Genomic DNA, 16,313 nt, shown 5'->3' with positions numbered 1-16,313 from the left:
CCAAATACTACATAAAGCCCTGGCCCCACCCCACCCACACCTTTTTAATAAGAAAAAGGAATTATTTCCTTCTAATTTCCACCCACTGATCCCAGTTTGTTATATAAAAAAAAAAAAAAGTCCTATGCTCTTCCAGATGGCAGTTCTTCAGATATTGTATCTCCAAAGTGTCTCCCACCCAAACAAAAGGAAGCTTCTGGTACAGAATGTGAAGGGAATGCTGAAGAATATGAACAGCAAGTACAAGTCTTTCAATTTCTCCAAGTTAATTCATTTAGTTTTTATTTTTTGGGTGTTTTTTTTTTTTTTTTTTTTTACCTTTGCAGCCTGAGGAGTACAAGCAATATGCACAGTGCTGGGCTTCACCCCATTTGCCTTAGGTCTTTTAAACAAAGCAAACCTACTTTTCCTCCTTCCTCTATCGCCGTTTGGGAGAGACCCATTATACCTGATGGAGGAGAAAAAAGTTTAGGGGATCTCATTTAAGAACCACACCAATTCTAAAACAAATGTTTTACACTGTCTTAGAGGATATCAGTCCCCAATTAATTATGTATTAGCAGATTGTAAGTGTCTGGAATTAACTTCTAGCAATTGCTGATCCTCAGACCAGCTGCCTGAGTGTGAAACAAAATGAGATTCTTTCTGGTGACATTCGAAGTCACAGAGAAGTACCTTTTGGATTACACACAGCTTTAAATTATCTATATTTTCCTTCCCTCTTTTATTCAAGATAATCAAGAGCTGATTAATGGCATATCTGACTTCTTATGACTCATTCTATTTTTTAAAAAAGGTGAATGTTTGCATGTGCTAATACAACCTTTAAAAGTACAATATAATCTCCTTTAACTATGAACCAAACACTTTATAAATAGCTGAACTTCTGAAATAAGGAATTTTTAGGTTTGTTTAAGTCTCAGCTACTTGCCACGTACACACTCACATTCACATTATGTCAGCAAAACCTGCCTGAGTGTAACTAGGTGGCAGTTAAACATACTTTTGTTGTTCAGACCTTATGACCATTTCTCCATGATAGCATATATACGCCCTAAAGCTAAGCAAGTAAGCAAGGACTGAACTAATAGGAAAAAAGTTCAAAACATTTTGGTGTTACTATGTATTAGGCACTAGTGGGTTCTATTCCACACATCACCTCCCTTAATCCATTCTCATAAAAACTGCGAGACTGGCACCACTAGCCACTGTTACAGGTTAGGAATTAAGTTATCCCTCAGAGGAATTAAGTTCCTCAGAGGCTCAGAGGAATTACGTTATTTCCTGAAGGTCACACAAGTGACACTGGCAAAGCTAGGATTGGAATCCAGGTGTCTGTCACTCTTTTTTCATTCTTTACTGCACCGTTGCGGCATGAACGGTAGCTTAATCATAATCTCTCCTCATGTACTATCCCCTCACCTCCCGACAAAAATCTTTGGTTGGATGGTTTCTTATTTACAGTTGGTTAATCTGGGGGAAAATGAGGCAAGGAATGGGGACACTTTTGAGGGTGGAGGAGAATGTACTTGTAAAATGGCCTATATTAGTGTCTGACAAGGAAGGGAAGGGAGTTTACTCAAAGACTGTCAGATACAGCAATTACACTGAAGCTTTATAAAAATGTCACACACTCTGACTCTACTGGAGAAAACCCCTGCTGGAAGTTCAGAGTGGCGCCGGCAGCTAATGCATGAAGTCTGCTATTCTAGGTCGTGCTGGCCCCAGCCCACCTACTGTGAGCTCTTCACTGCCCCTCACTACTGTCCACCCAGAGCCTGCCTTGTTCCTCTCCTGGACATATGCTCTCTATTCCCACACTGTGTTCCAGCAGCTCAGAGCTCATTTTTTAAAGAGCAACAGCATGAAACTGACAACCTTATGCAGCTTGACTTCTCCTTCTAGAGGGTTGAGACGAAGCATTATTTGCATTTTAAGATACCAAGTGCCAGGTACAGAGACAACTACTACTGATAAGATTAACTGAGAAACTGCTAGGCTAAAAGCCAGTTTAAACCATATACTAAATTTTAAATTCTAAGTCTTCAAATGACTCAAATTTCCTGAAGAATTTAACTTTGAAAAGTTTTTGGTGGTTAAAAGCTGTTTGTCATTAATACATCAAAACCTATGTGATTTGAAATTGTAATATTGTAGTTACTATATTGTTTATAATCTTTTAAATTGTTTTTGGGAAAAAAACTGCTTTTTTTTTTTTTTTTTAAATCTCAAAGGGCCTTAGATGATCTTGTCTAACTGTCATTTTACAGAAGAGTAAACTAAGGCCCAGAATGGTTAACTGACTTGCCTAAGGCCATACAGCTAGCAGTGTTGGAATAAGCACTGGAATCCAGGATTCCTGGCTTCTAGTCAAGCTCAGTAATGCCATATTATCTCCCCAGTTTTTCTTACTTTCTTATCTGAAACAATGGACACATTCTCATTTAAAGAAGATTTGCACCAACCTGATTCTAAAACATGTTATAATGTCTAGAGCCGCTTTTTAGGCAGGAGAGAAACAGTAGGGGGAAAGTAAATTTCACAATTTCTAGTTTCTGAGATCTCTAGTAAACAGAGTAACACTGTGTCTCCATTTTGACAGCAGTGGCAAGTTTAGATTGAATAAACTGAAATAATGGAATCATCTATTCCTCAATCACAGATTATATCTGTGTGAGTTGAATGGATGAGATTACTTTTGAAGTAAACAAGTAGCAAGGTCCTGGCTGCAGAATCATCATATCGTCATGTCTATACAACTCTTTTCTTCAAGTACAGGACTATAAGCACAAAGCAGCAACTACCTCAGAGGGGAAAGGAATAAATAAATACTAACCCACATGAAATCACCTAAGCAAAGAGGGGATTTCTGGTAAAGTCAGCTGAGGCAAGTTTTCTAAAAGGGACAGGAAAGACAAATGGACTGGCTATGTGACTTTAGACAAATACCTCTTTTACTTCATCTTTAAGGTTTGTCCTTTCTAGGGGTGAGGGTGAGGCAGAGTTTATGTAGCATTTGAGTAATTATAAAAGATGATATTAAAATGAGAATTAAAAGAGTTTCTTGATTTGGTAATATTATTCTGTAGCTTTAAATACTCTTTGGAAATAGGTAGGATATAAATTCTAAAAAAGGTACTTTCAACCTAGATGTTCAAGTTACCATATATCATTCAATTATATGCTCATCAGATGGAGAAACCTTACCCTAAGACAATGAGTTCACCGTATTTTACTGGTGCTTTGGATGGATGATTTTCTTGATCAGGAGAAAACATGAGCTTGGCTGTTTTTCTCAAATCTCTGTTCACTGGTCAGGAGCCTTGGGACACCTTTTGCATTATTTCCTAGAGGGGAAAAGTTTTCATTAATAATTTGAACAATGAATTTCAGTTTAAATAAAGATGTTCTTTTCTAGCAGTCTTTGTGAGCACAATATTATGTACGTAATATATAAAGTAGGTGACATTTTCCTCAATAATGGTTATATATTTGATATAACCGTTTAAATACATTAAAAATGTAAATTTAGCAACTTCTGGTTCCAGGAAGATGAAGTAGACATTATTTTCCCTACTATTTCTGTTAATTATAACTAAAAACCCTGGACATTATATATAATACATGAGAAGACTCCGAGAAGTAGAGAGAAGGCAGAATAGTTAGGGCCTCTGGGCCTCAAGGAACGACTCAGTGGCGAGTTCTCTGGGTTTTCTTTTTGCCTAATATAATCCCAGACTTGGAGCTGAAGAATCTAGCAACCTGGAAATACCAACTGGCAGACAGAAAAAACAAACAAACAAACACCTGACAAATGCCTGGCCTCCCTAATCGAAGGAACAAGAAAACGGCAGCCTTAGCAAGACGGAAAACTTTTGACAATGACTGCTCTACTGCAGCCAACACCACAGAAAACACTGTGACCCCACCACCACCTTCACCGGCAAGGCCTGAGTGGGGACCCCAGACTTCTACCTCATGAGGCCATAATGAGGCAGCCTGACCTCCCCTGGCCCTGGCCCTGCTCCTGCCACAGCTAGTGTCAGAGCAGGCCAAGTAGAAAGCCAGCACTTCTAGCCTGTTGGCTAGTAACATGCCCCCTCCTATGCCCTAGTGGTGTCAGTGGAGACCACAGGGAGCCTGGACTTCCATCCTGGACTCAGTAGGATCTCCTTCCCTCAGGTGTCAATGGAGGCTGAGGAGGGAACCTGGACTTCCATGTCCACCTGGCAGTAAAACAAAGAGGCTCCCCCTCTTCCCCTGACAGAGCAATGTGAGGAAAAGCCAGTGAAAATAGAAGGTCTGGATAATATCCAGTGTCAGAACTTAATACAAAAATGTCCAGGTTTCAGAGAAAACCCACTTATTATATCAAGGACTAGATAGAATTAAAACAATGCAAAAAGATAATCAACAGATGCCAAAACTTAGATGACACAGATGTGAGAATTATCTAACAAAGATTTTAAATCAGTCATGATAAAAATGCTTCAGTAATCAATTACAAACAAGCTTGGGATAGACAAACAAACAAACAAAAAAAATAGAAAGTCTCTGCAAAGAAACAGAAGATATATAAAGCTCACTGGATGGGCTCAGCCCAGAATGGAAGGAATGTAGTAAAGGATCAGTGAACTGGAAGACAGAAAGTACCCATTGTGAACAACAGAGAGAAAAATAGACTGGAAAACAAAAAACAAGAAAAAAACAGAGCCTCGTGGACCTGTGGGGCTACAGCAAAAGATCTAATATTTTTATCACCAGAGTCCAGAATGAAAGGAGAAAGAGTGGAGCTGAAAAAGTACTAAAAAATAATGACTGAAACTCATCAAATCTGAAAAGAGAAACAAAACCACAGATTCAGGAAGCTGAACAAACCCCACACAGGATAGAACTAAAGAAATCTATGCCAAGACACATCATAATTAAACTTTTGAAAACTAAAGGCAAAGAAATTTTCTTAAAAGCAGTCAGAGAAAAACTACACCCTACCTATGGGGGAAAAACAATTAGAATGACAATTAATTTTTCACCAGAAACTATACAGGCCAGAAGAAGTGGCCCTTTTCAAGTGCTGAAGGGAAATACCTATCAACCAGATTCCTACACCCAACAAAAATGGAGGGGAAATCACGACATTCTCAGATGAGGGGAAATTAAGAGAATTTGTCACCAGCAGATCTACTCTAATAGAATGGCTAGAGGGAATTCTCTAGACAGAAGATAAATAAGAAAAAAAAACTTGGAACATCAGAAAAGAGAAAGAACATGGTAGTAAAAATATGGGTAAATAAGCTTTCCTTTTCTTGAATTTTCTGTATTAGGTCTGACGGTCAAAGCAAAAATTTTAACTGTCCTATGTAGTTCCAAATGTATGTAAAGGAAATATTTAAGGCAATTATTTAAGGTAATACATATATTGTACTCCTGGGCGTTTCTCGCAAAGAAATCAAGACTTATGTTCACACAAAACTTGTACATAAATGTTTATAGCAGCTTTGTTTGTAATAGCCAAAAACTGGAATCAACCCAGATGTTCTTTACTGAGTGGATGATTAAACTGTGGTACACCCATACTATGGAATAGTACTCAGCAAGAAAAAGGAACAAACTATTGGTATATGAAACAACATGGACAGCTCTCTAGAGAATTATGCTGAGTATAAAAATCTAAGCTCAAAAGGTTACATATGATTCCATTTATATAATATTCTTGAAATGACAAAATTATGGAAACAGAAAACAGGTAAGTGGTTGCCACAGGTTAAGGACGGGGGGAGTAGGAGGGAAGTGGGCATGGCTACAAAAAGGCAACAGGAAAGAACCACAGTGGTGATGGAAATGTATCTGTATCCTTATCAATGTCAATATTCTGGCTGTGATAGTGTACTATATAGTTTTGCAACTATTACCATTGGTGGGAACTGTGTAAAGGGTACAAAGGATCTCTCTCTCTTACAACTGCATGTGAATCTACAATTACCTCAAAATAGAAAGTTTAATTAAAAATATAAATTTGACACATGTATGAAAAACAAAAGACTAGCACTTCTGATAAGCCAGAAAAGTCACTACAATAAATAATCCCCACAATACTATGATGTCTATTTTATCAGAAGTTTAATGGGACCAGGTACTTCCTGTATCCATTCTCTCCCTGGTCATCCTGATAGCCCTGTTATGAAGGTTTCACAAGAAAACTTTTCTAGCTAACCCATGAAAGTCTCTTGGTTTTATCCTTCCACTAATTGGTTTCATAAGCAACTCATGAATGAAAAATGCCTACTTGCCTTTTTCTACATTACAGTAAAATATGCTTGTACAGCAACACTTCTGGAGAGAAGGCAACACAGAATATTTGCAGCCCTTGGGCTTCCCCAGTGGCGCAGTGGTTGAGAGTCCGCCTGCCAATGCAGGGGACGCGGGTTCGTGCCCCGGTCCGGGAAGATCCCACATGCCGCGGAGCGGCTGGGCCCGTGAGCCATGGCCGCTGAGCCTGCGCGTCCAGAGCCTGTGCTCCGCAACGGGAAAGGCCACAACAGTGAGAGGCCCACGTACCGCGAAAAAAAAAAAAAGAAAGAATATTTGTAGCCCAATGAGTAAGAACAAGTAAAAAACAAGGCTTAGCTTTTTTGATGCCCTTGTATTCCCTTGTAACTGACATACACATTTAGACCAGCAATCCAGACAAACACACTAACTTTTTTGTTGGTAAATTTTAAAATTGCTTACTAAATTAAAGAAATGACACATTTGTAAAGAATTACTTTAAGAAAAACATTTCCTTCAAATATGCTATAAAATCTTCTCATCTCCCCAGATGAATTTGCTTTTGATGACCAGATTTTAATATATTAAATTGTTCGAAGTTTACAGAAATCAATATATAGGTATAGCACCATAATTATGAGACATTAGGTTTGTGCAGAAATGTTCACTTATGTAAAATAAACTATACTGATCAAATACCCCATTTAGAAAAAGAAACTGATGTGAAGCTAACTAAATCCTTCAATGTAAAAATGTAAAAGTTTTAAGAAAAATTAACTAAAGAACAATTTAGTTCCATATAACAAGACCACCTAATCTACACTGCATCATATTTTAATATATGAACATGTATCCATATCTTTTCTCCCCTAAAGAAGGATTCCATTTTAAAAAGCTAAGCAGAAGCTTAACTAGAGGTTTTAAATGTGGTCTTCTTAGACAATTAAGGTACTGCTGTCAAACATGAAAACATTGCTTTGACACACTTCTGACCAAGAACAGCAAGAATTAAAATTTTAATAACAAGAATTAATTAAATTGAAAATTTAAATTAAGTTTTAATAACACTGCTTTGTCTTGATTCAGATTCTTTTTTAGAGTTACTTTCTATTTTTAGGAAGTGGGGGGTTTTCATTTATAGTAGCAAAACATTTCCTTAAAAAGAACTTATTTAAAGAAGTCAATTTCAATAGTATTAATAGGATTAGTAAGTACACATATATGGCAAAAATCTGAAAATGATACATGAATGTCCATATTTGGCTGATATTAGTTTAAAGCATGGCTAGCAAGTATTAGCCTATGTTCCAGTTCTAGCTCTCTCTTTGAACAAAGTAATCTGTTTCCTCAACTCTAAAGATGAAGGGACTAAAGTATAATGAAGATAATTTTGGAGGTGGAAATATATAAGAGACCATCTGGTCCTAACATAAGAATTTACAAGTAATGTGCACATGGCACTATAGATTTAGTCCTATTGCCTCTATAGAAAAAGGAACAAATTTTAGCTTTGACAAGGAATTAGTAGAGTAGGGCTGGCGTATACTGACCATTCTATACTTTCTAGAACCGCTGGCCAAATGAGCCAAGAAAAATAACATATTCCCAATTATTCTTACTCTGGTTAGGTCCCTTAGAAGGTCTGATTTGGTATATTTTATCAGTGATATCAAAATTTCAATCACAGGAACACAAACTTGGCTTCTATTTCTGTATCTAATAATCTAAAATCTGTAATAAAATACTTTAGTAGTACTGGTTATGTATAATCCTAAAGCCCAGCAGCTAGATAGTGCTCTTGCATCACTCTTTATATAATCTCTGTGTTTTGAAATCTGAATAATATACAGAATTCTTCAAAATCAATTCCTTAAGTCATGCTCCTGAGAACATGAAATGGGTATGCACATAAAGTATTTATATTCTAATGCCTCAATCACAGGCCCCACCTGTTGGTATTAAGTTAGTTGGTCTGACCCCATATATTCAGTCCTACCCCAAGGTCATCTAGCAAAAAGAATATGAAATAGCACCATTAATTCTACATGAGACTTGAAAAAAATGATAAAGAAAACCTTGCTAAGATATTAATAAGGCTGTTTTCTATAATATCTATTACTTTGAAGCTCTGCTTGATGCTTGAAAACTAAGCATGCTGATCTCATCAGCAGGGACCTTCCCAAGTTAAACAAATTTTTTAAAGAAATATATTCTGGAATAGTGTTGTTTTTTGTGTGGGCAAGGAAAATACGAATAATTAGCCATAAAAAATATATTTCTTAGAAATAGTCTCATTAATTTGACTGATACAACATTCTAATCATTTGTTCTTTAAAGGCCAGTGAAATACAATTGTTTTCTTATCAAGTCTTTGCAAAGGAAAGACTCTCCATAATACATAATCGTCAGTTTTACCTTAAGAAGGAAATCTGGGAAACCAATCTTTGTCCAAATTGCTCCCTCAACATAACACTTTTCTTTTTTTTTTTTTTTTACATTGCACACAGCCTTTTTGCTTGCTTACTAAATACTAAACACAAGTACAAGATTCCTGTCCTGAAAAATAAAAAGAAGCAAAACAAACACTAAGCAAGGGACAAAACAGATCTTAGGAAGATGTTTACATAATTTTTTGAACACTCCTATTTTGGCGGGCAAGTGAGTAGGCATAAGGGGTGCTGCGGAAAAAAAGAAAATGTTTTAAAACATGAAAATGTTATAAAGCTTCTTTATGGTGAAAAATACAACGTGGATTGCATATATTATCTCTGATGAAACAGATTTCCATCTACACTAGAGTTCTCCTGTGGTTGATTTCAAAAGGATGACTCAAACAGAAGGAACTGTTTTCTTATATTTGTGGTAGAGCCGTTTTATGAAACCAATTTAGCTGATGATTGGAGGGAGGTAAACTTATAGCAGCTGCTTGATAAGAGTGAAAAATTAATCACCTTCTTCCTTCTTTCACAACCAGCAGGATTAATAAGCAGCATTTTTCCATAAAAGGAGAGGAGGGATAGGAGAAATAATGGTGTCAGCTGTAGGAGTATGAGGTTACTACTTTACTTTCTGTCGGTGTCTTCTGGCTTCTGAGTATAGCACTGAAGGAAGTGAAGGCCATGTTCCCCTTCTCAGGATACAGGGCATCCCCTGGACAAACTCCCAGCCTCCCCTTTTAAGGTGGCCAAATGACATGCTGATATTCTATCAGCTACAGGGATAACGTATTTTCATCCTGATGGGAAAGCAATGAACATCTTTCCCACAGATAGTATTTGTTCCTCTAAGCTAGGGTTTCTCAGCCTTGGCACTACTGACATTTTGACATGGGGGCAGGGGGCTGGCCTGTGCATTTTAAGAAGTTCAGCAGCACCCCTAAGTTGTAATGATCAAAAATGTCTCACCTTCCCACACTCCATCCTCTAACTTCCTCTCCATTCTTCTTCACCCTCAGAGCCACTGAGAACAAACGGGATAACAATTTTTTTTTCAGAGGGGAATTTCCCATACTTTTGGTATAATGCTTGGTACATATCAAGGTATTTAATAAACATTTGCTTACTACCAAAATCATACTGATGTCTTAAAAGGTTATTACTAAGCCTTGTGATAGTGAAGGCAATGGCTGTGAAGCTGCAGTTTCAGTATTTTATTAGACTTGAAAAGAGTGGCTGGGAGTGAGAATGGGAGAACTATCATCTTACCTTGATGGTGATTAATTATTAATATTTCTATGCATTTAAAATATTTTAGTATTGTAGCAACCTCTCTCAAGTGGTTGAAGGGACTGGAGTTGGGGTGGCCAAAGAAGTAGCTATAATGCCAATGCTGGGTAGCCTGACATTTAGAGAAAGGCTAATCTGTGGAGGCCAGATAAGGAAATATCTTCTTGACCTAGGAGACCCATACCTAGAGAAACTAGAAGTAGGCTTTGGAAAGCATAGGGGAATGCTTTTAAATCAAAAGGCGTATCAATTTGAATCAAACTTAGATTAAGGTCTATTTTGTACTTGCACAGAATGTTAATTAGCAAAGTGCTTTCTCATAAGATTATTTTATCTGACCTTCACAATAGCCATGTGAATTAGGTAGGAAAGTCTTACTAACTCCATTTTCCAGACAGGGAACAGAAGTTGTCAGTCAGAAGGGCCAATGACTGGTTCAAGGCCACACAGGTAATATTTGGCAGAGCTAGCTGAAACCCATATATTAATTAAACATACATTATTTAACTCATTTAATTTCTATCACAACTATATCAAGTATAATCATTTATCCCCATTTGATAAATGGGAAGACTGACACTCCTAGAAGTTAAGTAGTCCAGGTTTTTTGATACCACTAATCACACCCCAAACAAGGTTGGGTGGGGCTGACTCCTAAATAAGAGCAAGAGACCCTATTATGGGGCCATTTAGGAGAGAGACTAAAAAGTATAATAAACTCTAGACAAGCTGCACTCCAGCATACACTAGTCACAACTATGCAATTATGACTAGGGCTTTTTGAGATTTGAAACTTTGTCACTTCCTCAATGCTCATTGTATTTGTCAACACTGTTTCCTGGTAGTGACCAACAATAAAAACATCAGTAAATAGTGGACTTTGCACGCTTATTTTAAAAATGAGGAGGGGAGAAAGGAACCCAAGGGGAAAAGCAGGGTATTACACTAAGACAAATTCCTGGCACCACCAGGAAGAAAAAAACATGTATTAGAAGAGAGTCCAGATAGCCTATGGACAGAAGCCTTCATGCACTCCCAGAAAAGTGACAGCCAAGAGAAAACCGCAGGGCAGTATTCCTGACTGGGGAAGGGGGGTTAAATACAACCTTGCCACCCCACTCCAAAATGATCACTTAATTCCCCACGTCTAGAAAATGTGTTTTAAAAGACACAACTAAGGACTCAAACATTTTTACTGTCTCTGCCCATGCTTGGCCTGTATTTAACTCTTTTAGACTACCGAAGTTCCTAAAATGATAATATACTTCTCAGAAAGCAAGACTAGAAATTCCCCTAGATTTAACCACTAAAGTCTCAAAGAAAATTCTGCAGAATGCAGCCAATTCAGTGGGATTAGATAGCTACTTGGAACATAAAACATCTGATAAATATACTCATTGGAAATTCTATAGTTTTCTAAAGTCAGCATCCAACACTGGCAGGCAACTCATGCTTGTGCTACCCTTTTCTCATAGTGTCCAACACTTCCTGGGTTTTGTCTCTGTGCCAAGCACTGTTCTAAATACTTTACATGTATCAACTGATTTAATCCCAGAACAACCTTATGAGGTAGGAACTATTATATTCCTTGTTTAATAGATAAGAAAACCAAGGTTACAACTCAAACTCTAGCTAGTACTCTGGAACTGCTGAAACAACTGAGTTTCAAATGAAAAGTTAAAAAAAAAAAAAAAGGGCAGTGGTTAAGACTCCACGCTCCAAATGCAGGGGGCCTGGGTTCGATCCCTGGTCAGGGAACTAGATCCTACAGGCATGCCACAACTAAGAGTTCGCATGCCACAACTAAGGAGCCCGCTTGTTGCAGCTAAGACCCAGTGCAACCAAATAAATAAAATTAAATAAAATTAAATGAAAAGTTCATGGGGGGTGGGGAGGAAAGAACTACATTGGGAAACTAAACAACAAACAAGAAAATCCCCCAACTCTTTTCCTACTATAATGTATTAAAGAGTGAGAGTTTACATAAATACTACAGTCCTAATATGGGATAAACTTCTATAATATTGACTATTTAAATTTTCTTAGTAATTCAATTTTAAAGCTGAGTTTAAAAGTCCCTTGGATAAAATTTAAATTTGAAAAAAATGAATAAAATGGATTTTTCTCAACCACTTTAAATCTATACCAACCTATGAAATTAAAAATGGAATATGGAGTCCATGTTCCACAAAAAGTACTGTGCAATGATTATTTTTGGACAGTTAGGTTACTCTAGAATAATCTGGGTTTTCTCTAGTCCTTATTTTTATTAAAACACTGACCAAATTACACGCATTTTAAAAAGGCAACAACAATAGCCTCAAAGTACCTACCCCAAGGTACTTATTAATTATAAAGGAGAAAATAGTAACTTCACAGTGGGAGCAACCTGGGAGACACCATCTTAACTAACTGATCAAGGTTAACATTATCTGTAATAAAACATTTTGATAGCATGTATTCCCTGATTATGATGCACTAAAGCCACATCACTTCGGTGGTTATGCTGCCAAAAATTGTATAACCTGGATCTAATCAGGAGAACACATGAGACGAATCCAAATTAACAGACATTCTACAAGATAACTATCAGTACTCAAAGTGCCAAGGTCATGAAAAACAAGGGAAGACTAAGAAAGTCCCAGATTGGAGATTAAGGAGATGCAACAACATGGGATATGGAATCAGGAATTGGATCCTGGAACAGAAAAAGGACATTAGTGGAAAACTGGCATTTGAATATGTCCTATCGTTTAGTGAACAATATTGTACCAATATTAATTTCCTGGTTTTGATAAATATACTCTGGTTATATAGATTGTCAACATTAGAGGAAGCTGAGTAAAGGGTATATGTAAACTCACTGCATTATTTTTCCAATTTTTCTGTAAGGCTAAAATTATTTCAAAATAAAAATTAAAAACAAAAAGATAATAAAAATAGAAAACAAAATAGCCCTCCAAATTCAATAAAAATTTAAAAACAAAAAATTTAATTTAAAAAATGCATTCATATTCAAAGTTTGCTTCCTTTCAGCCCTCTCACAACCTAAAGGTTCAAGATTTCCATTTATGCTGGCCCTGTCAAGTCAGTGTCTGGTCTCATGTTCTTTCTCTGATATGAAACTGCCCCATCCACAGCCTCTTTGGTGAAGAAAGTTGTTACTACACAAGTGCGGCCACTCATTGGACTGAGTGATACCTGAACAAAAGTGATGCATACTGATCTGAATTTGGCAGAATCATGCTTCACAGGTTTTTCTTTTTTAAAAAGGTAAGACATAAGGGCAATTTACTATTGAATGCTCTAGGTGGCATCATTAGAAAACACTTTGTATATGGAATTATATCATAGCTTCTGAATTAATGCTCTACACTGAAATCTCTAACAGTATTTGAATTTGAGTTCTAGCCACCTACACACATTAATCCTGGTCTTAAAGAGTATATAAAAGGGAACAGAAGGGGGAGCTGGAAGAAAGAAGAGTTGGGAAGCATCAGCCCTGGGTAATTTTGACAGATTTCATTTAAAATAAAATTTTGAAAATTTTATTTTCAAGAAATAAAAAGTCAAATACTTTCCTGAATTATTCACTAATTATTTCATTATGATACTGCGTTCTTCAAACTAAAGAGAGACTTGTGAAGGACTAAGCTATGATTGCCTAGGGCCAACCCTGAGAACTCTGGCCCCTGACAGTCATAAGGGCTCTATCAATGGTCCTTCACGAATTCTCAAACCTACAAACCAGTCCTGTAACACATAATCTTCCATCTAAAAACTGGGGGCAATATTTTCCACACCTCATATGATTTGTCACTAGAACTGAATGCGAACAACAAAGCTGCACGGAGATTTGTATGTTGGGTCATCTGCTTGATTCACTCACAAAATATCCAAGTCACAGAATTTTGAGTCTCTTAAAATTATTAAAACTGTGAGAGTTAAACCAGTGATTTTCAAGGTTCTAATGCCATGTTAAAATAAAAAAAATCAGGGGCTTCCCTGGTGGCGCAGTGGTTGAGAGTCCGCTTGCCGATGCAGGGGACACGGGTTAGTGCCCCGGTCTGGGAGGATCCCGCATGCCGCGGAGCGGCTAGGCCCGTGAGCCATGGCCGCTGGGCCTGCGCGTCCAGAGCCTGTGCTCCGCAGAGGGAGGGGCCCCAACAGTGAGAGGCCCGCGTATCGCAAAAAAAAAAAAAAAAAAAAAATCAAGTATTTGTTAAATGTATTTAAGTTAGGCATACAAAGTTGGTCTTGATAATAACTGTTAACTTATGGTGATGCTGCCTCATCACTTAATATTTAACTATTTCCTCAGAGATGCATCTTCATTTCTGAATATCTAAACAAATGTTTATAATCTGTTCTTTGTAGGTAACTTTGATACCATGTAGAAAGTTCTAATTTTCTACTGCTCATAATATATAACAGACCTTGAAATATAATCAAAAGCCTCAAAGATCATTGCAATTAGTTTCAAGGTTGAATGCTATACAAGTGACTGATTCTCAATAGTGGAAAAAACTACATCTAAATCAAATAAGATTTAGTATATGTATTTCTTGCTCTTACAGGGAAGTTAACTTCAACTCTTTTATAGCTTCACAATTCCATTATAAGCTCTATTAAAAAGGAGTAGGAAAAGAAAAATGTAGTTGAAAATTCAAATTACAAATGAATCTCCAGTATTTTTTCTAACAGTAAAATCAGCCACCCATAGAGAGAAGTCATTGTTAAAAGATGACAACTATTATAATCTCACTAATGAACAAAAGTTTCACGTTATGAGTTTTAATTTTTCTTTGATTCATGAAAAGTTCTCAAAAGTAACAGCAGCTGATCTTTCTTTGACCAAATCATAATGTTTTCCCCATAAATTTTTATAGCAGTAATTTAGAGACATTGTGTGTGGGAGGCTAAGAACATCTATTTTTTAGCGGAGTGAATATTTTAAATCACTCAGTATGGTATTCCTATTTAACTCTTTATCAGGAAAATAATACATACATATAGCTTGGATATTTCTATAAATTTCCTCTTTCCACTCTGATTATTGTTACAGTATCACATTACAAATACCCGGATTAGGTAACTTACGATCAAATTTTCCTCCTAATTTGCAACTTTTCTATTGTTGCTGACTTGTATACATACACAAAAGAATGAATACTTCCCCCTCACGAATAGATTAGAATATTTGATAAAAAAAATGAACACATATTACTGGGCAGCATGTCAGTATTCTAGCAAACGTTCAGTTTTTTCATGAATTTTCAATTTAAAAAATCTTAGTTATACCTTTTCTTTTAATGAAAATAAAATGCTTCAGAAAAGAACACTGCTGGGAACTTATAACTGTTCATCTTCTAGCAGAAAGAGCCTTACTCGCCGCGCCCCCCCCAATCAATCATCAGATCTAAAATTATTAAATCTCTTCCTACCACATCAGAGAAGAACAACAAAACATTCAGGTAGAGACATTACCTAAAATTCTTATAAAGCAAGACTCTCAATATTTCCATAAATTCTTTATAAATTTTCCCTACCTTATAAAAATGTTTAAATAGTAAACTGTAGTTATCTCAAAGGCCTAGATCTCTTTGAGAGGACCTCAGGAGATTTATGGTCAAAAAACTAGATTCTGAATAAACTGTCAACAACTAACCAAAGTACAATGACAGCACCATCATTCTGGCTACCAAACGATTTCCTTCAGAGGGCGACGTAATTCTCAAATGTAATAATTCAAAAGAAAACAATGGACAACACTGAGTTCCAAAGCATGTTAAAAACTAAATACTGTAGCTTGGATTGGAAAAATACTGCAAATGAAGAGTTTTCAGTTTTCTGCTGACCAACAGTCAAAAGGCAATAAACCCCTGTAGTTATTTGCCTTACGCTTTCTTAAAGACTAATAAGAGGTTAAGATTAATAGTCTAAACCTCCCTAAAAACACAAAATCCTTGGAGCCTGAGATTTATTCAACCCTTTTTCTAAGAGGGAAGGAAATATAATTTATACATAACATACTTCTAAAACTGAATGTGAAAAAAATGTGAAAAAATTAAATATAAACCATCTGATAATTCAAATCATTCCTTTTACAACCCTACATTTAACCCAAGCACTGACAATGTGACACTTAAAATTAAGCCACAGAACACCTACCTCTTTATTCCATTGCTATTATCACAAGTTAGATAAACAACCTTCTCACCAGAGGATAAAATCCAGATAGTACTAAAGCACCTTCCAATTACACTTGGAATCACACACAGAATAGCAGTTTGCTCAGTGTTTTCACTTAAGCACCTT

At 36.6% G+C, this 16,313-nt stretch overlaps 1 protein-coding gene across 4 annotated transcripts in view; it reads right to left on the bottom strand.

Annotated features, from left to right (window-relative positions):
- PELI1 (pellino E3 ubiquitin protein ligase 1) overlaps positions 1-16,313 on the bottom strand; it is a 130,373-nt gene that overhangs the window by 9,058 nt on the left and 105,002 nt on the right. For all 4 annotated transcript variants that reach the window (XM_067704904.1, XM_067704901.1, XM_067704903.1 and 1 more), the window contains 2 exons: positions 3,208-3,347; positions 319-448 (listed from right to left, as the gene is read on the bottom strand). In XM_067704904.1, the coding sequence (XP_067561005.1) occupies positions 319-448; positions 3,208-3,278 (201 nt within the window). In that variant the 5' untranslated portion in view covers positions 3,279-3,347. The remainder of the gene's footprint in view (positions 1-318; positions 449-3,207; positions 3,348-16,313) is intronic.

Source organism: Pseudorca crassidens, chromosome 14, assembly GCF_039906515.1.
Source record: "Pseudorca crassidens isolate mPseCra1 chromosome 14, mPseCra1.hap1, whole genome shotgun sequence".
In the NCBI taxonomy this organism is placed as follows: domain Eukaryota; kingdom Metazoa; phylum Chordata; class Mammalia; order Artiodactyla; family Delphinidae; genus Pseudorca; species Pseudorca crassidens.
This window is presented reverse-complemented; position numbering and strand designations above follow the sequence as displayed.